Source organism: Lycium barbarum, chromosome 11, assembly GCF_019175385.1.
Source record: "Lycium barbarum isolate Lr01 chromosome 11, ASM1917538v2, whole genome shotgun sequence".
NCBI classification, from domain to species: domain Eukaryota; kingdom Viridiplantae; phylum Streptophyta; class Magnoliopsida; order Solanales; family Solanaceae; genus Lycium; species Lycium barbarum.
This window is the reverse complement of record NC_083347.1, coordinates 9,419,699-9,442,587: the sequence shown is the minus strand read 5'-3', so window position 1 is coordinate 9,442,587 and position 22,889 is coordinate 9,419,699. Positions and strand designations below refer to the sequence as shown.

Below are 22,889 nucleotides of genomic sequence, written 5' to 3'. Positions count from 1 at the left end.
TCAGAAAATAGTGTCTCAAAACACAAAGACCGACGGACTCAGTAGATTAAAACCGAAGGAGTCCATCGGCAATTTAAAATACACCAGACTTCAGAAATAAATTAGAAATAGCAGAAACTATAAAAATTGTCACTACTAAAAACAAGTGAAAAAATGATGAACGGAAATCTATGGATAAAATTGAGCGACACTATTTTTTTTTTAATTTTTATTGCTTTTTTATGAAAGCCAACGGACGTCCCTCAATTATTTTTCAGGAAAAATGCGCGAAAACTTTTTTTTTTTAAAAGAATCACTATAATGGAAGTATTTATTTTTATACCGAGTTTCAGTAAAAACGAGTCTGGTGTATTTTACATAGCCGATGGACTCCCTCGGTTTTAATCTACTGAGTCTGTCGGTCTTAGTGCTTCGAGACACTATTTTTTAACATTATCAAGTTTGTTGGTTGTTTCCTTGGTTTTTCCCTATAACGGACTAACGTCCGTCGATTTTGTCCCGAGGTATTTGGCCTTTTCTTTAATAATGTGTACCTCTAAATGTGAGTTCTCGCTAAAAATTTTTTTCCATAGTCTCGCAAATCTAACAAATAAAGTTCGATGAATATTCTGTCAAAGACTAAAAGTGTTAACTTTTGGCGAACTTAAAGGACCAAAACTATTAAGTGCATACTTAAGGGACTATTTTTAACCAACTCTCATAGTTAAGGGACTATTTTTGTTAACTTGTAGCAAACTTAAAGTACCAAAACAATTAAGTGCATAATTAAGGGACTATTTTGAACCTACTTTCATAGTTAAGGGACCATTTATGTCCTTTTCTCCTCTTTTACACTTGGGGAAGTTTATTTTTTAACTCTTCTACTGTAATCTGTGAAATGTGATGGGCTCTCTATAATAAAAAGCCCATGGGCCTTTTTTTTTTTTTAATGCATGTCCTCTGCACTCCGGGAATAACGCGTGGTGTCACTAAAAGTGTTTGATCTTAAATTTTTGTTCTCGCTTAATAAAAAATTTAAATAATGATTCACTTGAAAAAATTAACTGGGAAGAACTTTTGTTGCCCATGAGGCATAAATTCTAGTTTTTGCCTATAAGGTCGATTGTGTGGTCAATTGAGTAGGTTCACTATTTTGAAATATCCTGAATTTCAACCTTATACGCACAACTAATATATGACCACAACTTATACTCGATGGGAAATAAAAATTTTGCTTAGCGAATTTTTTAAAGCGGAGGCTACTTTTTAAATTTTTATTAAGAAGGGCCAAACAAGACCACCCTTACGGAGGCCACTAATGAACTTTACATGTCATTTCCACGATTGCCCTTCAAAGGCACTGGTCTTTAGCTTTTGCCCCTCAAATTGGTGGCTTTTAATTTTTTCCCTTCGTTTAATACCTCGAGGTCCGGGGTTCAAACACCGGCTTAATTAAAAAAAAAATCGCAAGGCAGAGTTTCGTAACAAAATTAGGCATCTCCGGGCAGAAGTTAGGCCTTAGGCAGACTTTTGCAAAATTTCAACTGAATAAAAAAAAAATTGCCTTAATGCAAAGCCTTCAAGTATGAAGGCAAAACTCTACCTTAAGTACCTCAAATTCTGCCTGATCATGTAGAGTTTGCAGTCAAACTCTGCCTGATCAAGCAGAGTTTCAAACTTTGCGTTAAGGCAGATCAAACTCTGCCTTGAAGGTAGCAAAAATCTGCCTGATCAGGTAGAGTTTGAGGCAAAACTCTGCCTTGTGAATCCAAGCTTTACCTTGAGATTTTTTTTTAAAATTTTTTACTAAGCGGGAGTTCGAACCCGAAACAAGAGTTTTTAGTTAAGGACAAAAATTAAAGACCACTAATTTGAGGGACAAAAATTAAAAGACCATTGCCTTTGAAGGCATTCCACACAAAAAAAAAAAAAAATGCTTAAACTCTACCCTCAATCCTTCATTGACTTCTCATCTTTTCCAAATCCATGTGGGTTAAACTTTAAAGATTGGTCCACCAGGGTATTCTGGGTTACCACCAGAGGGTCATTTGCACTTTGCCCCATTTTGTGCTGGTTTTTAATATTTGTCCCTCAAGGCAAATAATTTTTTTGCGGGGCATAAGTTTATATTTTCGCATCATAATATTCCACAAATTATGTCCCATTAGGTATAAGTTCGTTTCAAAGGGCAAAATTAAAGACCAACCCATTTGAAAGGCTAGTTAAAGCTTTTTTCTTACACGGATTGTCCTTTAAAGGCGCTAGTCTTTAATTTTTGTTTTTTGCTTAAAAAAGTGGCCAAAAATATCTTGAGGTTCTGGGTTCGAACCCCGGCTCAATAAAAAAAAAAAAAAAAAGTTTGCCTTGCGAAATTTTGCAAGGTGGATTTTTTTTTTTTTTTTTTTTTTTACTCTTCCGGAATTCTAATAGGCCTAATTTTGCAAAAAAATTCTGCCTTGCGGTTTTTTTTAACTGAGCCGGGATCCGAACCCAAAATCTCGAGATATTTTAGGCGAAAGGAAAAAATTAAATACCAGTAATTTGAGGGACAAAAATTAAAGACCACCCCCAAAATAAAAACAATCGTGCAAATTGCCCAATTTAAAGACCAGCCCATTTGAAGGACTAACGATGCAATTTCTGTCGTTACCAGAGCCTCCCCAAGTGTTTCTCAAAGCCCAAGAGGTACTGCTTGCTTACTAAACCAGGCTTGGCCCAATCCTGGAATGTCCTGTGATCAGCAAAGCCCATGAGTATCACCTCCTGGTCTTGGGTGTCCCAGCTACAAATACTGGTGAATGGTGATGGCAAAAATTTTAGAAGAAATAAATCCAACTAAACTAGTTGCGGATCTCTCTCTGGACCATCTTAAGATATATTATGTGGACCAGCATCATCACGTATCGATTCATATTTCTATTAAGAATTTCATTAAACAATATACAAATGATAAATCTCGAACATAAATTAGCTAAGATGTTGACGAACACCGTTGTAATGAAGGAAGACGAATCAGCCACGTTGAAGTCTATTCTAAGCGTCACAAAATCTATTATGAAATTGAAGTTGTCTGAGAATCCAGTTTGGACTCTAGTTATTAATTACTCCTGCTACTTATTGAGCTCATCTTCTACTGGAACGGCTCCTTTGTAACTAAATAGATCGTTTAATTACATTAATTTTGGATGAAGAAACACGTCATACTCAGGGGCGGATTTAAGTGGAGGTGACCCGAACACCCTCGGCAACAAGTTACAGTGTATATATAGGATAGATTTTCTGTGTTTATGTACATATATTAACTTTTGAACACTTTGAGCATATGCAAAAAGTTAGCTCAAGCGATAAAAAGTTCGATGCACAAAACATCCTGCGTTAGTGGGATCCGTTAAAAAGAGAAATTGCGTCTGCCGGGAGTCGAACCCGGGTCTATTGCTTGGAAGGCAATTATCCTAACCGTTGGACTACAAACGCTAGCTGTTCTGTTATCTAACCCGCACCTAATTCATCTACAATGGCGTTGTAGGCATTATGGAAAAAAGGGGGACCTTATAACATTCATAAAAGCGACTTGATACATTAATTCTGATGTGCTGTACAAAAACTGATTGTTTAAACAAAACCTTTCAACGAATGATTGAAGCAATCCAGCAAGGAACTACCCTAAGGGTGCGTTTTATACGAACAAAAATATTTTCGTAATTAAGAAAATAAATAAGGTAGATGAAACATCTAGTAACGGCGAAAATACTACGTTCAGATAATGAATTTTTATTTTTTTTAAGGGTTGTCACATGGATATTATGCGCAATGAATTGTCGATGTAACTATATTTACACGAAATTTTATACACGGGATAGCATACTTGTATTTTCTGGACCCAACTTAATATTGTTTGACCATTTTTATTTGTAATGTATAGACAGTTATTTTTGCTTTACCAAAATTATTTTATTTATGTAGCTTAGTTTCCTTTTTGATTTGTTTAAAAAAGAATGATATTTTCATATTAGACTATTAGTAACACGTTCAGTGGTACTCCAATATCTTAGATGTTTAAAATCATCATTTGCATTACTATACACGTATTCAGTTACCAAAAGATTAAAAAAAAATCTTTTATGTTGCCTATGTTTACTTATCTATTTTTGACTTGGCATTTAAGAAGCAATAAATAAAATAATAATTTTACTATATCACCCCCTAATTATTATAAGTCATTTAAATATTGAGAAATAAATTGATTTTGATTAGTACTTAATAATAAGGTTAAAAATAGGTATAAAATGATAAATTATTTTTTAGTTTTTCAAACTGTTTTAGTATAGTGTACAAGTAAAAGTAGACCGATCAAATAAATGGAAAGTTAGAATTACTATTATTGGTAAAATTGTTCTGCTCGAGACCCTCTCCTTATTTCATCGTTTTTTTCTTGGAAGGCTCACAATTGTACATGCGGCAATCACTTGATTCTTGAATCTATCCCCAAAGAGGTAACAGTAGACGCACTTATGGAAGAGAGAGATATAGTTGAACAACTAAGGAAGCTAAGGAGGATAGTTATCCATCACTTAATTTGATGCCCTTAGTTTTTGCATGGAAAAGTGTGGAAATCTTAAATGAGCCAATTTAATGCCCTCAGGCCTCAACTACCCATAGCTAAGTCCACTATTCATAAGTAGTAGTGACCAGTGGCTACCTATCATTCACATATCCTCCCCCTCAACTTTCTTCATTACCACAAATCGTTTGTACTTTGAGAAAAAAAGCAAAAGGAGGAGATTTATAATATATTTTCATATTCTAAAATGAAAAGTGCTAATACGGCTGGAAGCACTGCACTAAGAAATAGAGAAATGGAAGATGAAAATGAAAGTAGTGGCAGCATGCGAACGGTTGAGACTATGCTGCGTTTGTTGCCTATGGGGCTTTGTGTTGTGGCTCTTGTTATAATGCTCAAGAACTCACAAACTAATGAGTATGGTTCACTTTCCTACTCTGACCTTGGAACCTTCAGGTAATTAACTAGTACTACTTAATTTGGTCTTCCCTTCAATAATCTTTTTCTTATGAATTTAAGTTATTTGTATTGGTCGATCTCTGGTCAGCATCGTTTAAGGTTGAGAGTACTAGTACAGTATTTGATCGTCTTAGTCTCTTAGAGCCCCCATTGATCTTGCAGTTGACAGCCCGGGGCCTTGTCCTTGATATGTCATTTAGGCGTTCTGACCGCAACTCGAGGTCAGGTAATCGGCCCTTGACATGTCATTTAGGCGCTCGCGCTCCGCCACAATCCGAGGTCTAGGAAAGATTAGAGAAAATGTTACTGTTTCATTGAGCAAGAAAAAGATTACAAATACTCTATATATACACTTGCCAGCTAACTAACCAAAATACACTCCAAAAGGATAGTCTGAATATATGCTCAAAGTCTAATCTTGAAAACTAGATACAAAAAGAACCTTTCTTAGAATAAGTTTGGCACTAAGAACAACATCAACAATCAATACTCATTGAGTTTAAGCATATCAATACGCAGGCAGAAAGAAACTTACAAGGATTCCCTAGTAATGGCAAGCGAATCGATACCAACCCAATCTTAGAATTGGGCGGCCCCTTGGTCCAAATTGTGGTATGGAGAAGAGTCCTCAGAGGCAAAACTACTGATAGTCTAAAAAGAATTTACACAATTTGTGCAGTTTAACTTGTTATAACAAATTAGTTTCCATTTTTGTCATATTGTGGATTACTCCACTAATCTTTATCATAAAGATTTACTTGTAATTACTTGGTAAGTGATCTGATTATGTAAATGCTTTTAAACCGTCAGAAATAGATAGAGCTTAAATTCTTTGGTTTTATCCTTGGAAAATTGTGAGAAGTTGTAGTAGCCAAAGAAAGGTGAGTATGCCGAAAATTAACCTGATCGTTGGTTTGGTTCCATCTTGAATGGAAATTATAGCGATGGCTGATGAGGTTCAAAATCTTGAATGTGCTGCAGGTATTTAGTACATGCAAATGGTGTTTGTGCAGGCTATTCTCTTCTATCAGCAATAGTGGCAGCCGTACCTCGCCCTATAACCATGTCTAGAGCCTGGACTTTCTTCCTCCTTGATCAGGTTCCTTACTACGCTCTTGTGATACTATACGTATACATTTTAAACTACTTTGGGTATGTATATAAAGTTTGAGACAGAAGGAATAGGTTCAATTGAACTTACAGAACCCGCTCTGCTTCTGCTTGTAGATACTGACATACGTAATACTGGCTGCTGGAGCTGTGTCAACGGAGGTGGTGTATCTGGCATATAAAGGCGACACAGCGGTTACATGGAGCGAATCATGTGGTTCATTTGGAGGTTTTTGCCACAAAGCCACAGCATCTGTGTCCATCACTTTCATAGTAAGCCTTTGCTATGCAGGGCTTTCACTGCTCTCGTCTTATCGGCTTTTCAGCAAATATGATGCACCAGTTGGGTTCTATAACAACAAGGGGGGAATTGAGATTGCTAACTACTGAGATTTTGATATTGATCCATGGTCAGGACATCTGCATATCCCTCTTAGTTTTTAGCTCAGTAACGCACTAGTTTTTGGTTCCTATTTGGTTCCTACTATCTCATGTACACGGCTAATACTAATAAAATAGGCGATTAGGTATAATGAATGATGTTGCTTCACTTTTTTTTTTTTTTTTTCATGAAAAGGTTGTTGTTTCACTTGAATATTATCTGGTAAATTTGTGACCTTCAAATCATTCTTCTGTCCCGGAAGTTTACTTATGAATTTGCTCATGTTCTTGTGATTGTTGCTGCTTGTATGTTGTAGGTTTCCCTTAATGAAGGGTAAAGAAGGGAAACAACTAAATCTCGCAAAAAGTTTCCTATTAAGTTGTTAATTAGCAAAACTCAATGCGTGTCAAACGCAAATGGCAGTCCGAGTTAACTTTCGGCCATCTCGACTATTCCACCAAATACCTATTATAATATTTTTCATCTCTAATACGACTGAATCTTGATCTCCGGCTTGCATCCGCTTCATTGACCATTAGGCCACACCCTTGGGTCACCGAATACCTATTACTTCCCACCAGCACAAGTGCTAAGGAACTCTACCCACCAAAGTTTATGCGGATGAAAAGAAATCACCTATTATAATATTTTTCATCTCTAATACGACGGAATCCTGATCTCCGGTTTGCATCCGGTTCATTGACCATTAGGCCACACCCTTGGGTCCTGGAACAACGCAAATACGGTTGGTTCGGGTCCTACTTTAGGAGTTCACAATTTTAGGAATACCTCAACATTAGACCTAGTGTGCTGATTGCATCCAAGACCAAATGCTATTTTTGAAGAAAGAAACCACTTCCGTAAGTAACCTGTACTTGGGTCCATTCGTGGACAAAATCACCAGTATAACATTGACAACAGAATCCACAACCCAAGCACTTGAAAAGTAAAACGGCCTACTTCGACGCAAAACGGCAGCAAAAACTACAAAAGATGCAAAATAAAGATTCGGTCTGGTCTTCAAATGTATAACGTGAAATGTAAATTATTCTAGTTCGATTTCACTTTAAAAGGAAAGTAAAACACAAGACTAGCAACACAAAATACATTTGTTAAACTACTGGCAAGATAGAGACTTAGAAGTTGGGAGGAAAAGAAAGGGAAGGAATCAAGACTTGCGATTCAGACATACAATGTTCTTCGAAATTTAGAATATTACAAATGAATGAAATGGACCACAAACAATATTTATCAAAGAAACTTTATAATAAAAAAGAACCCTTCGCCCAAATTCATTAAATATTTGTTCGAGGGGAAGGAAAAGAAAAGAGTGCAATGAGCTTTCTTGAGTAGTTTTAAAATGGGAACAAAGAGTAATCCGACACCAAAGAACTGATACTCTGATGCATAGATTTGAAATCAATCAAGAAAGACTTGTGAAATCCTCAGAATCAAGGACCAAGTTATGCTATTCAACTACATTTCAGGGAAAAACCAGTAACAGCAGCACGGTGGCACATCTAGATTCAATAAGTTTTTTAAACAAATCAAGCTTCAAGGACAGTCTAAGCTGGCCAAATGCTTTATATAAATAGAGCTCGAAGCATTTATAAGTTTACAGAATAACTCACTCAAGTTCATTGTCTCAAATTTCAGGATGTCTGAAAACCCTACTTAATAATAATTAAAAAGAAAAGTATCCTCAACTAACTCAGCCTCTTCCTTTGAGGCGTTATTATTTAAAGGTTCAAACTAAGAAAAACAAGAGAAAGGGAATCCAAGAAAATCCAGAATATAGCCAAGAAAATCCAGAACAACTCGACATATATAACAGCTATAGAAGAATTTCAACTTCAGCGAGACAATCAGCCCTCATGAAAGAAAAGTTCTCTTCCAGACAGTTTTGATTGACCAAACACTGCAAAGCTGACCATTGGGGTACTTCAACATTTCTTGACCGGGCCCTGATCAAAGAAGGCTAAAATAGTCACATATAATACAAATAACATGAAGCAACGACCTTTCAAAGCACTATCTAATTGTTATACAGATTGATATATCAGTACTAAAATCACCTAAGTTCCTCTAGCAACAAAAAATAGATAGTCTTGACTCATGTATACCAAAAAAATTGATTTTCTCTCTTTAGACCAATGAACTCTAGAGGATCCTACAGGCTAAGATAGGCAGGCTCATGTTAGAATCTAGCACCAGGCTACCAGTTTGAACTCAGTTATAGCAGCATCTTACCCATTCAATAGGGGACTGTAACTGGTGGTAGTGATTATTGTAGTGAGCCATATCCATCAAATGATGTGGTAAAACAGTAAAAGATCGTCAATATGTCATAACAAGAACGCAAGAAACATAATATACCAGATTGTAAGTCTCAGGCCTAGTTTCACATTCAGTTATGCCCATGATGTTTGCTAAAAGAGTGGCGCGCCAAGAGTTTCCTGCCTGGTGCACGATGATCATCCTGCGAAAAATTGTATCAGATACTTGGCCTCAGACATAAAGAATTGATTGTAAAACAATGGGCAAAAGACAAAAAACGCCATGGTCTGAGAGGACTGCGGAAGAGATTTTTCCACATCCTTTCAAAGAAACATACAAGAGATTTAATCTACATACAGATAAAAAGAAAGAGATTTGAGTCTTGCGAAAAACGAAATCCAGAAAACTTATTAGTGAAATCAATCACTTGGCAGTGGAAAGCTTCAGGGAACAGCACATGACACAGCAAAACGTGTTATTTCCTTTTTTCATCCGTTAACAATCAAGCTCATATATCATGTTAAGACATCTAGCAAATTAACAGTAAAATTATTAACTCATGTCATATAAGAAACATTAAAAGAAAATTCCTTCTCCATCACAAAAGCATACAAAAGGAATTGTCCTTGCTGGGAATATCATGTGCAAAATCAACTACCTTGTAAAGAGATGCAGCTGATTCAGATTCAACAGTTTGGACTGGAACATGTCCAAGTGACTGGAAAGAATCCAAAGCATCTAATGTCAGCTGCCACCCACAGAGAGCAATAGCACCAGTGTTGGAAGAGGAACTGCCACTACTACTGCAGCCAGCAGCAGCAACATTTCCATTTACCCAAGGACAGAAAAAATTATGATGCTTAATTGGATCAAATTCAACGGCTTCTTCATAGTTGCTTTCCCCAATAGGAGGCCCTGAACAACATTCATTTTTATCATGTCATCAAGTAAGCTATGAATAATCAAATTAGTACAACAACAACAACAACAACCCAGTAGAATCCCACAACGTGGGGTCTGGGGAGGGTAGAGTGTACGCAGACCTTACTCCTACCAAGGTAGGACGGCTGTTTCCGAAAGACCCTCGGCTCAATGAAAATCATAAAAAGAGGTCAGATAGGCTAAGAAATTCAAAGCGATATGGAAATGCAAATAACGAAAGCAACACAGATAAGATAGAATAATCAAAATACAGGAAATAATAGATAATAGCAGAAATCAAAGCACAAGAAATTCTACTGAGATAATGCGCCTACTAATAATGAAGGATAACGAGACTATCTACTAGCCTTCTACCCTAATGTGGGTCCTCCAAACCCTCCTATCTAAGGTCATGTCCTCGCTAAGCTGTAACTGCGCCATGTCCTGTCTAATAAAACCTGATAAAAGAAGAAAAAAAATACTTAAAGGATAAAAGCAATGATGTCCAAAATGGAAAAAAGTAATGTCCCAATCGAGGAATATCAAGAAAGGACCCAAAAAAATGCTTAATTCGATGTAAAGTTCAATCTAGGATGTGCTGAATCCAATCACTGTTTGCATCTATATAAAACAATAGCAGTCTACCTGAATATGAGTTTACCTATTCCAAGCTGAATGAAGTCTACTTTGTGATGTTAGCATCTAACGAAAGATAAGATACTATTTACTAGTCTATAGAGACTTCCCAACGTCGCTGCATCTTTTTTATTAATACAAGGTGCTTTTGCACGCAAATTCAAACAAGTCTCTGAGAGAAACCAGGGAGGTAGTAACAAGCAGTAGACATTGATACCATGAAACTCCAGCAGTAAGGTTACCTGTCGCGTTCGCAAGCATATAGCCTGACTCGAGGAATCCGCAATCATCAGTAGCTGGTGCATTATTTTGGGTAACTTCTTCTTTGGATGCTTCATGGGCAGAACATACAACAGCATTGCAAGAAAGAGAAGGGTGTGGACTATTCGGGAGCATAGGTTGCATGTGACAAGTCTTTTCACCACTTTCAACGGATTCTGCTTTGGCTGAGCCAACAATTTTTGAGCCACTATCAGCCCTTCCCACTGAACGAGATGTCAGATCTTGACTATCACCATTAGGATCTCCACGGTCCACTTCTTCAGGGACATAGTCACCCATTAGCCCGGGATCTGGAGCAAATTCACCTGTTTGCCCCTGATTTTCAGTAATTTCAGCAACTGCTTCTACCTCACCAGCGACGCTATCTGCTCTGTGCACAGAAGCATCTGTCCCATGGATTTCAGCTTCATGACTAGCACCCATTCCAATACTTCCTCCACTGATCCCGAAGCTAGGGCCATCCCTCACATTGGCAGTGGCAGTATCAGCATTCACAACTTCTTCATCATTTGTGCTACTAACACCCATTTCACCAGCACTCCTGACCACAGCCGGGCAAGTACTCTGTTGTGCTTGATTACTGTAGTTCAATTCTGAAGTTTCCACTGGGTCTGCACTTCTTAACATAGATGTAGACGGGAAATGAACATCATCAAAGTCTCCGGGAAGATTCTCAACACTTTCCATTGAATCATCTGTACTGTGAACAGTGTCCATTGCAATGACAGATGAAACATGTGCTGAGTCTCGAGTAGAGGGCATACCAATTTGCTGTTCGTGTCTTCTGCCAAACGTATCATCTTTGGGAGCACCTGTACCAATCTCAAAACCAAGTGACAGGCTAGGACCAGCACCTGATGAATCCTTACCATATGAGGTATGGTGGGTCCCAAAGGCATCAGACTGGCATGGACGCTTTGATGGGCCAGCCGAGTACTGACTACCATCATTTACTTCATCTCCATCACGGTCTATCACAGTGCCTTCAACACTATCGGCCGGTTGTACCGGCAATAGTGGCCTGTCAACTGTGCTTCCACCTTCCTCTAAGTTTCGTTTGCGAGAACTAGGGCCTCGGGATTCATATGAAGCTGCTTGACCACCAAGTTCACTGCTCGAAGGTTGCCCAGTAACGGGATATCCTCGTTTATGGACATCTTGGAATTGTTCAGGCCTCGCATCCATGTTCACCTGTGAAGAGGATAATCCACCAGCCATTGTGAGATTCAGATCTACTCCTATATTTGACAAAGACCTTCCCTCTTCATTTGTTGCAGCTTCATCAAGGTCCCCTGTCTGTTCCTTTTCCACACCATCAGCAGCAACCCATCCACTGATTCCACTAGCAGCACTTACTCCACGTGTCAATGCCATCTTCTTGCTTGTTTCAGGGATATCATTGCTATTAGGAGCAAAGCAAGCAGGACGGACAACAGTGAGGAAGTCCCAGATTCTCACGGTGGCTCCACACAAACTACAATCTAATAAAGGCGACCTAGATTCACCTTTTGATCTGTGACCTGGAGTTTCTTTCTTACTATAATTTTTTTTCTTTGAAGAAGGCAATACATTTTCTCCATGGCCAAAATCTTGCAGAGTAGTGTGATATTTTGTGGGACCGATGGAGTACCCACTCCTAGCTGATTGAGCAGAATGTTCTTCACAGTCTTGAATATTTGGAAGCCATCTTGGCTCCCATCCACACAGGCTTATCAACTTATTGGCCTAAATTACAAAGAATTTCTATTTATTCAGAACTAAATAACAGATTGATAATATGTAGCAATTTAAATGAATGAGACACTCTAGCAATTTAAATGAATGAGACTCTTACACGAGAGTATACAAGGAAGACATCTTCCATGTTGGTTTCAGTTCCTGACATAATCTCTAACCTAAAGATGGGTTCCATGCCACCAAAAGCCTGTGACTGAGCCAGAAGGCGATCAATTTCTGAACTTCGAGAGACCCTGATGTGCTCAATAGCAGATGCAGCCACAATTGGAAGTGCGGGAAACTGAAGTAATCCATCACATCGATCCTTGTAACCACCAATTAAGGCTGATGGTGGTGTAGGAGGGAACTGGACCAAGCTTTCTGCACAGCTGTTTCCTCTCCAAGGACAAGTGGCCTTGTGCCCTTCGTCAAGTTTCTTTGCAAATTCTTCCCCCGCAACATCAGCTATCAAAAAGAACTAACAGATGAGAAAACTTTCCTCAATATGTGTGAAGCAACAATTTTACTACACACACTGATTAATACCAAACACAGTTTTCCATAGAAACCAAACACACTAAAAGAAAGTATCATAATGAATTAATGATATATGATAAAAGCATAACCAGGTTTTTCTCTTCCAAAATGGTTTATCTTTGCAAAAAGGCGATAATACAGTTCGTATGGTCCATAGGCACAGAAAATTGCTTTTAGCATAAATCCCAACAACAACAAAAGCCGCTACAGCTGCTTTTGTTCATACATACTTGGGGGTGGGGGCTAGCACAAAACTATATCCACTGGATGCACTTCCTTGCATAGGAAGAAATATAAGAGAAACAGCAGCAAACTGGAAGTTACGTCAACTTTATCCGGCACTAACAAAAATTATGGAGAGCTGAACAGATTAAACTGGAAAGGGAAAAAAGTATGAACAAAATGATCTTTTTTCACAAGAAAGGGTGATAAAAGCCGTACCCAACAATCAAATAATAAACAAGGGATTAATCTGCAATTGTCCATACACTATTGCAGGACAGTTGAGCCATGTAGCTTCCTAAAGTGCAATATAAACTTACAAAATTGCATTAATTAAGCAGTGAACTCAAAGAGAAATGGACAGGGTAATTTTTTTTTCTTTTTTGATAGGTCAAATGGACAGGGTAAGTATGACTTTACTGAAGGATACTAGAAGCATGCATCCAATACAAAAGTACATTTTACTTTCTGAACCAAGTAGTGCCCTTATGATGAATGTTTCTTGCACTAAAACCCTAGTTAGAGCTGAAAGAAAATTACGCCATCATCTTGATCATTCATGTTTTATGATCCACCTGGGAGTTCTTCCAATTAAAATCTTTCCTCGATGGGAAAAGCTTTAGTAATGCCTCCTTCCTATAACAGAACGGTAGAATCTAACATATCCAATATGAAAAGGAAAAAATATGCAAAATATTCCCAACCAAACAAAACAGAAAGTTCACAAGATATTTACACAATAGAGTTCCAGTGAAGTAGCACCATGAATAACTCAGAAAAGGACACAAAAAGATCCTTCGGGTTCACTGCGACTGGAGTAGGATCTTTCAATTAAAGATTAACTTAGGGAAGTAACTTCTTCTACAGCTGGACTTTATATGCATCAAAGTAGGGACCAGATGAGCTAATATGGGAGAGATACTTTGTTGAGACAGGACTTCCTAGACTGTTCTGAGGCTGGAAAAATTATGACAAGAGCAAAAAACAGAGATAAGCAGAACTTAAGAGCAGCACTAAGGAAGAAAGAGAATAACTATAACTGAAGATTTTAAAAGTAAGAGGAGAGAAAGGAGGAAAAAGTTCTTGCAAGTTTTCACAACATTTTTTATATACAATTCTCTCCCTTTCCCTCCCTCAAATACACACCCACCGCGAACACACATGCTGAAATAGGAAAATTCTGACGAGAAGACGTGAAGAAATCATATCTCATTGACATATTTTAGAGGATGTTAACAAAGATTTGTTCTGTTCTGTTTTTTTAGATTTCTTGCCGACCAACTATACCATCTTCTAATGACCAAGACTCAACTGAATGTAAAATTTTGAAGATTCCTTGTTGTCCAGTTGACTGACTCTGCTGACTATTGAGAAATGAGAATAAGCTAAACTTCAAATCGTAGAACCCCCCCCCCCCCCCAAATAATATTAACATCATGTCAGATTCCTTGGCACTGATCATACTCCTGAAGATAATTTAGCACAATATCTGCATCAGCAATTTAATCATTTTGAGAAGTACCTTAGTGAAGCAAAAATTTAACTAACGTATCTACCAACAAAGCCTTATAGTCAATGAAAAGTGAAAAAAATAATTCACCTTCATCAGGGGTCCATATTGAGGAAGAAACAAATCTTAAATTAGCCCCACAAGCTTCACATTCAATTGTATCAACATCCACATTCACCCAGCCTCTTCTAGCACAGGCCAGTGAACTTGAAGCCTGCGTCAACAATTGCATTATAGGAGTTGTGCAAAGTATGTACTTCACCATGTTGGAAAATTTATGAATTGCTAAGAAAGGAAAAAAGGAAATCGAAATCCAACGGAAAGAAGCAATAAGGTTGGTTTTGGGGTTTTTTTGTCAGGAAAAGTAGGGTTCGACAGATCATGCAATTGTCTTAAGAGATGATGCAAAAGGGATCTTTCAGTCAGACCTTAGGCTTTCCAAACCAGTTTGTGGGTTGGAAAGTGGACAGACGCCTCAATAGATCACCCCTTTCCCATGGTCTACATGAAGGTTGTGACATTCCTAGAGCAGAACCACCAGCACTATTGCTCACTGAAGTCCACATGGGCTGTGAACCAATACGGGAAAGTGAAGCTGCTTTTGAACACTGGGCTTGTGCAAACCAATCTGTGCCCCCAGCATTTGTTGGAACGGCAGGAGATGATGCCCCTACAGAACTGCATCGAAAGTTAATTATTAATTCACTTCTCAGCTAACAGATTGAAAATGTTGGATGACAAGGATCAACTTTGATCAGCGCCTTTTTTGTGAAAAAGGCCTTCAATCTACAGAATCTCATGCAGAAATAAGATCAATATGTCAACCAACTGCTTTTCAATCCCAAACTAATTGATTTGTAAGTTTGTATACATCCATGAGGCGGATCCAGGAATTAAATTTAACGGGTTCAACTTTAAGATTCTCAGCATTGAACTCATTGTACTGTTAAAACTATGGGTATAGATCTAATACGTGTTAAGATTGAATAGGTTATTAAGAATATACCTATACTCCGTGCTGAAAGATATGGGTTCATCTGCCTTTATATACATCCCACTCTTTTTTTTTAAACTGGTAACTGTTTATATACATCCCACTCTATTCGGGCTCATTTAATCACATGGAAATAGACTAAGACAAACAACTACTACACTGTAGAATTCACCATTATTCTAGCAAAACAAAGAAATATCACCAGCCAACGTGAATGGGGTATCAAGAATCAAGCCATTAATGGTAAATAGTAAATACAGCAGATAGACCAGCAGAGCTCTTAATGACTACAACTTTCTACGCTTGTCAATTTCATTTATTTCTAAAATTACTTTCTTTCTCAGTGGCATGTAGACATCAATAACCCATTACAAACACAACAAACAGAGTAAGTAAAAATCTTCGTCTAACAAAACAAATTAATTAACAATTGGGCAAAATAGACAGAAATGGGGTTGACCTATACATCTTTGTTCTCATAATTAACCATACGTATAACAATTCCCAACAGCATTGCTCCGTTTTTTAACCCTAGAAACGAATTAAATCGAGAAATTAAGTAAGAAAAGAAGCTCAAAGCACACGCAAGTAATAATAGGGGAAATAGTATATACAACACAAGCAGAGCTCTTAATGAGTATAACATTTCTACGCGTACTGATCTCATTTATTTCTAAAGGTACTCTTTTCCACGGTGGCGTGACATGTAGACATCAATAACCATTATGAAAAAAACAAAAAGAATAAGTAAAAATCTTAGTCTAACAGAACAAATTAATTAACAAGTGGGCAAAGTAGACTTAAATGGGGTTGACCTATAAGTATTTGTTCACATAATTAACCATACGTATTACATTTCCCAACAGCATTGCTCGTATTTTAAACCCTAGAAACGAATTAAATCGAGATATTAAGTACTAAAGTAGATGAGAAGCTCAAAGCACAAACGACAGTCATACTGGGGGAAATTGTTGAAAGCTAGGGTTTTTTGCTTTTAATGAGTACAACTTTCTCTGCGTATTGATCTCATTTATTTCTAAAATTACTCTCTTTCTAAGTGGGATATAGACATTGATAACCCGTTACGAAAACAACAAACAGAATAAGTAAAAAATCTTCACTTAACAGAACAAATTAATGAACAAGCGTAAGCTCCACGTATAAATTTCTATGAGGGGCAAGTAATATTAAAGGGGGTTGACCCATAAATGTTACAATTTCCAACACCATTGCTCGAATCTTAAACCCTAGAAACGAATTAAATCAAAAAAATTAAGCACTACAGTACAAAAGAAGCTCAAAGCACAAACACAAGTAATATTTGGGGAAATTATTGAAAAGCTAAAATTACTCTCTTTCTAAGTGGCATATAGACATTAATAACCCATTACGAAAACAACAAACAGAATAAGTAAAAAAAAAAATCTTCGTTTAACAAAACAAACTAATGAACAAGCGCAAACTCCACATAGAAATTTCTAAGAGGAGAAAGTAGACTTAAATGGGGTTGACCTATAAATCTTTGTTCTAATAAATAACCAGACGTATTACAATTCCCAACCGCATTGCTCAGTTTTTTTTAACACTAGAAACGAATTAAATCGAGAAATTAAGCACTACAATATACAAGAAGCTGAAAGCACAAACGCAAGTAATAATTGGGGAAATTGTTAAAAAGCTCGGGTTTTTAGCTTTTAATGAGTACACAACTTTGTAGGCGTACGGATCTCATTTATTTCTAAAATTACTCACTTCCACAGTGGCACGTAGACATAAATAACCCATTACAAACACAACAAACAGAATTAATGAACAAGCGCAAGCTCGGCATAGAAACTTGTATGAGGAGCAAGTAGACTTAAATGGGGTTGACCTATAAATCTTTGTTCTCATAATTAAATAGACAAAATTACAATTCCCAAACAGCATTGCTCGAATTTTGAACCGGAGAAACACAATTAATCGACAAATTAAGTACTAAAGTAAATAAATAGCTCAAAGCACATAGTAACAGTAATTGGGGAAATTACCTCTTACGAAAAACAACGAACAGAATTTCTAACCCTAGAAATGAATTAAATCAACAAATTAAGCAGTAAAGCAAAGAATAAGCTGAAAGCACAAAACGCAAGTAATAATTGGGGGAAATTTGTAGAGAAATTAGGGTTTACCTAGCTGCAGGTGTAGGTATAGGTGGAGGAGAAGATGATTTGGGCATGAATTGAGGATCATGGTTGGAAGAGCTTATTGCTTCTTCCTTCATTATTCTCTCTATCTCTCTCTCTCTCTCTCTCTCTGTGTTGGAGCTTTGCTTAAGACTAATTTTCTCGGTATGTATTTTCAGTGTCGAGTTTGCTGTTACATTTATGTTGCGTTTGGAGTTGTGAGCGTGAGCCTTGGGCCAACTCCAATTATCCCCAAAATTGTGTCCAGTGGTCATTTATATACTCTTTAAGAAATTTTCATGCAAAAATCGGTAATATTGGAATTTGATTATTTAATACTTAATAATAAGGGAAAATTTTAAAAAATAAGGTTAATTCTTTTTTGATTTAATAAGTAAAAATTCTTTTTTAATCAAAAAATAAAGGGTAAGTGGACACTCTTTTTTTATCCGGAGGGAGTACTATGTATACTACTTCTTACATAGGTTCCAAATATGTAAATTTTGTTTTAAAAATTTTATGTTTTAAAATTCATGGTCTAAATTAAGAAATTTGACTCTCAAAACTCAAACTATGTCACATAAATTGGAAAAGAGGAGGTTACTATTTAAATTTAAACTTCTCATTTTACTTAGGTAGATGATTTGTAGTCATACAAATATTCATGACTTGTTTTACACTGCAAGTTTCAATGATTTTTCTTTCATTCTTAAATTCTGATTATATTGATGTGTCACGTTTCTATACCCCAGCTAATACAATATTGCAAATTCAAACTATTCTTGCCTTTATACGTCAGATATAAATTATATATTTATTAAGCAAGGTAAATTTCTACTATTTTATAGAAATGAGAGCGGGGTGGGACGAACACAGCAGTTATTAATTGTACTAAGAGAACTATAAATTGTACCGTAAATATAGGCCCATTTACGTTTTTCAATATAGGCCCATCTTCTGAGTGAATAAACACATGTACTGCACTTTTTCTTTACCAAATCACGTGTAACGTATAACTCTCGTTTATTCTCAAGCGGGAAATTTATCCATTCTACTGTATTTCTCTTGCTCATTGATGATGTTGGTCGTCATCTTTGTTTCTTTTTGCCCTTCATTTGGTCTCCTTTCAAAGTGTCTTCATTTGATTAATGGTGAGTTTTCTCCACTTTTTCTTTGTAGATTATAGAATTTTATCTATTCTTTTTTCGTTCAATGGAGAAGATTGTTGGTAATGGGACTTTGATGGTAATTTCAGCGGTTCCATCCATTTGGATAGTACACACAATCATTTTCTTGCAGGATAGTCCGCTAAACCAACTTTTTATTTCTTGGAGTTCCAAAAGTCAGTGTTCTCTCTAGAGCCAACTTTTCTCAGCAGCTTTCAATCTCTCTCCTCTCATCAGTTATGATGGCATTAGACTCAGTTTGCATTTCGATAGTGGGCTTTATCGGGTGGTTTGTTCCAATTTTTACAAAGTATTAACTATTAAGCAATCTAAATTTTAATCTAAATACAAGTTGTCTTGAAATAATTTGACACTATGGAAGCAATAGCTTGATAATCAACAACTTATTGTTACTCTCACATTAATTAAATAGTAGTAGATATAAATAGCTGACTTGTTAGTGAAATGACCTACGTACCTAACAGAATTTTGACAAAAAAGAAAAATTTCTCCCTCTTATTGGAGTGTGCATGCGTAACAAGTTAATTTCCAATCAAAAAGTAAAGGCCAAACTCATCGACAAACACATGTGGTCATCCACTTCTTTCACTTGAGCACCTAAAGTGACCCTTGTTCCATTTAGACACTTCAGGTGGGTCATTCCTATTCCACTTAGACACGTTTTGCATCGTTATCGGAGCAAAACCAACACCAGTCGTCTCCTACGTGGATTAAGTGGCCAATTAAATTGTGCCAACTCATTTAAATTGTGCCAACTCAATTAAATTGTGTCAACTCATTTTAATGTAAATTCACTAATTTGTAAATTTGTGGAGTTTTGACCATTAAAAATTGGGGCTTTTGGGCTGGTTGGATGTGCAATGAGGTGGCGCCCCCTTTGGTGTTGGTTTTGCTCCGATAACGGTGCAAAAAATGTCTAAGTGGAATAGAAATGACCCACCTGAAGTGTTTAAATGGAACAAGGGTCACTTTAGGTGCTCAAGTGAAAGAAGTGGACGACCACAGGTGTCTGTCGATAGGTTTGGCCAAAAGTAAAACTATAAAAAGTCATTTTCTTCTCTTAAGACATGCTCCACTTGCACAGGATGGCCCCTCCTCAATCTATTAATGTCATTCACCACCATAGCTATACCCTAAGGCACCTCCCATTTTCTTTGTTGAGTAGCTGCTGCTGACTCAATGATCATGAGCTTACATGGAAACTTTGATGATTTGACAAACAAACTACCTAATGACAATCAAGGGTGATAAAAGGAATGATTCATTTGAAGAATCAGATCTTCAAAGGATTCAGTGAAACGGTCATATCAAAGTTGAAAATAGATAAATGTGAAATGAATAGTTCAGCGGAGATCTTGTTTAGAAAATTAATAGTCCCAAAATGGTTGCAAATGTAGCGCGTGAATAATATATTCAGGTGGGGTCCAAATTTGATGAAGAGATGTGATAATGTGTTAAGATTGCTCCTACTTGAATGCGTGAAAACAAAATTTAAGTGTCGTGCACATAAAAGTGAAATTCACATGTCCATTCACTGAAAAAACAGGGTAAAGATTATAGTACAAACTACAATACTTTTTGTACAATTTGTTGTTGTGTTTGTACGCCTTATAGTACAAACTATAAACTACAATATATATACATATTTTAGATGAATTTACATATTTTCTCTAGAGCACGAAAGAATACATTATATATCTATCTATCTATCTATATATATATATATATATATATATATATATATATATATATAGAGAGAGAGAGAGAGAGAGAGAGAGAGAGAGAGAGAGAGAGGAGTACTATTTTCTTGTACCTACTTAGAATGAAAGAAGTTCCTTCTGAAAGAGAGGAAATGAGATCTCTCCATATTGGTTTCTCTTTTAGCCTGCTTAGGTTGCAAATTATAGTCGTTCAGATGAATAATCTCTCTTTGACTTAGACCCAGTTAGCTAATGTGTCTCCAACCTTGTTGTCTTCTCTAAAATAGTGTTGAATACATAGTTATTGAGCTTGGCCACTTGACTCCGAATGTCTTCAGTGACTTCCCACAAAATCAAAGAATCTCTAGAAGTTCTGTCTGCTAAAAATTTGACAATTCAACTATTGTCTTTCTTTACATGTTAAATCAGATAGATTGTGAATATTTTGAAGAAACAGCGGTCATGAATTTCCAAAAAATAGATGGAATTCAAAGTAACACATAGGTGAAGCAAAGCAGATTGGAAATGGCTTTGTTCAAAGGTTGTAGAAGTACTTGCAGCTTCCTAACTGAAGACATTTACCAAAAGAGGAACATACTATAGTAAGGAGATGAAGCTACATTACTATTGTTTGTCAATTAGACGGAATAGATGAGGAAACCTTCAAATTGGGAACCAAGTTTTAACTTTTTAAGTCTTAGAAAATTTTAAATTCTAAGTAAGCAATCAGGAATCAACAAATTCCAACATTCTTGATATTTTCAAATTACAAAGCGGTAACATGTGTAGACGAAACAGAAACAAAAAAACACAAAATGAGATAGAAGCAGATAAACTCAAATTATTTGTAATCTATATATAATATAAAGCTAGGCATAGACAATCCTATGTGGCACCTCTCTATGGCCTCCATTGGCATTTATCTTTTTTCTCCCTTTTTTGGATTTTTATGCTTCAAAAACAACACAACAAAGGTAAGAAAAAATTCTAAAAAAGAAAGAGGACACACCGATTGATACCTCCATTTCAGTTTTCATCTTAGCATTAAATGACACAATTAACAAGGATTAAGAAGCCGTTATACACTGGATCAAACGAAAGATTCAAGAAAACTTTCAAGTTTCCACACATATATGCTACCAAAACATAGTTAACTACTCATTCTGAATGGAAAAAAAAAACACAGTTAACACTAGAGTAGGAGAGAAAGATAATAAAAAAGGGATGAAGAAAACAAAAACGAGAAGAACTAATTGAGACCTAATCTGAAAGATGTAAAGGAGGAAAGATTTGGAAAAAAAAAGTAGTAGCAACTTTAAAGCTGTAAAAAATAGTTGTGCGACCATGAAACTGGCGGTAAATGCAGAAGTGGCGGAGTTATGGTGGCCCAGCCTCGCAGGTCAATCCTTCGTCTCTTTAATATGATATTTACTTTCTTCTCTGTCACATCAGATCACAAAACTTTGGCGTTCTCTATCTTAATTCTCTTAATAGTAAAATTCCGGTGGGTTTGGAAATAATATTCAGGAACAAGTGAGAGATAACTAGAAGCACTGGAATAGACCTATAAATTTGAAGGTAAGAAATGTTTATCGGAATATATTTTTTAAGCCACAAATGTACATATTTTATAATTATGGTTCGAATGAACATTATATTTGGGACAAAATGTGTTTACACTTCAGAATTGATTAGAAAAAGGAAAGAAAATAAATACAATCATTAAGAATGCAACGTATATCTCTGAATGATTCTGCCATAATTAAGAATTAGTTCCAAGAAATATGAAATTTGCCTTTATAACATGTCACTCAAAATCTTATATGAAAAACCCGTTGATTGTTATCCAAAATCTTTTCCTTCTTTTCACATAAGTCAAGTGGTTGAAACAGAGGGAGTTTTTTTCCCAGCTCTTTTCATATTTTAACAAAGTCAAATTAAATCAATAATTTTGCATAATCTACAGGCTTTTAGATATATATTCATTTTAAATACTCTTTCGGATAGAGTAATCCTTTTAACTATTTATTGAATATAAAAATTCTTGATTATCTTAAATTGATATGTGACAATGGATTATTTTGCTTAGGGGCGAAAAAGAAAATAAGGAAAATAGTACTCATTTTTTGGGAGCAGAATTCAGATGTATGAGATTAAGGAATATTATAAAAGAAAAAGAAAAAAAAAAGAACCATGATCGGAAAATAAAGAAATACATAGCGAAAACTTGCTTTGCTATTTAATCTCTTTT

General features: G+C 36.2%; 2 protein-coding genes and 1 non-coding gene across 5 annotated transcripts; 1 reads left to right on the top strand and 2 right to left on the bottom strand.

Moving 5' to 3' along the window:
- Positions 1–3,381: 3,381 nt before the first annotated feature.
- TRNAG-UCC (transfer RNA glycine (anticodon UCC)) lies at positions 3,382–3,453 on the bottom strand. The gene has a single exon. It is a non-coding gene; the product is annotated as a tRNA-Gly (tRNA).
- Positions 3,454–4,670: 1,217 nt separating this feature from the next.
- LOC132617693 (CASP-like protein 2A1) lies at positions 4,671–6,736 on the top strand. Its single transcript, XM_060332759.1, has 3 exons — positions 4,671–4,996; positions 5,981–6,098; positions 6,227–6,736. Exons 1-3 carry the CDS (start codon positions 4,788–4,790, stop codon positions 6,497–6,499), a joined length of 600 nt encoding a protein of 199 aa, XP_060188742.1. The 5' UTR covers positions 4,671–4,787; the 3' UTR covers positions 6,500–6,736.
- A 1,253-nt stretch (positions 6,737–7,989) lies between these two features.
- LOC132617690 (uncharacterized) lies at positions 7,990–17,993 on the bottom strand. 3 transcript variants are annotated; one of them, XM_060332756.1, is made up of 9 exons: positions 17,758–17,974; positions 17,617–17,650; positions 15,021–15,270; positions 14,683–14,806; positions 12,442–12,788; positions 10,568–12,332; positions 9,427–9,683; positions 8,868–8,970; positions 7,990–8,455 (listed from the first exon to the last, which is right to left on the bottom strand). In XM_060332756.1, the coding sequence occupies exons 1-8, from the start codon at positions 17,816–17,818 to the stop codon at positions 8,899–8,901; spliced, it is 2,910 nt and encodes a 969-aa protein (XP_060188739.1). In that variant the 5' UTR covers positions 17,819–17,974; the 3' UTR covers positions 7,990–8,455; positions 8,868–8,898. The 3 variants fall into 3 exon arrangements, with proteins under 3 accessions (XP_060188739.1, XP_060188740.1, XP_060188741.1); XM_060332757.1 differs by lacking the exon at positions 17,617–17,650 and having other exon boundaries at positions 17,758–17,993; XM_060332758.1 differs by lacking the exons at positions 14,683–14,806; positions 15,021–15,270; positions 17,617–17,650 and having other exon boundaries at positions 17,758–17,973.
- Between the last annotated feature and the right edge of the window lie 4,896 nt (positions 17,994–22,889).

Coding starts and splice junctions, on each gene's coding strand:
- LOC132617693 (XM_060332759.1), top strand. CDS start 4,788: ATGAAAAGTGCTAATACGGCTGGAAGCACTGCACTAAGAAATAGAGAA. Junction 4,997..5,980: donor TCTGACCTTGGAACCTTCAG/GTAATTAACTAG, acceptor AATGTGCTGCAG/GTATTTAGTACATGCAAATG. Junction 6,099..6,226: donor CTTTCTTCCTCCTTGATCAG/GTTCCTTACTAC, acceptor TTCTGCTTGTAG/ATACTGACATACGTAATACT.
- LOC132617690 (XM_060332756.1), bottom strand. CDS start 17,818: ATGATCCTCAATTCATGCCCAAATCATCTTCTCCTCCACCTATACCTA. Junction 15,271..17,616: donor TTCGTTGTTTTTCGTAAGAG/GTAATTTCCCCA, acceptor CTTTCGATGCAG/TTCTGTAGGGGCATCATCTC. Junction 8,971..9,426: donor CAGCTGCATCTCTTTACAAG/GTAGTTGATTTT, acceptor AATTTTTCGCAG/GATGATCATCGTGCACCAGG.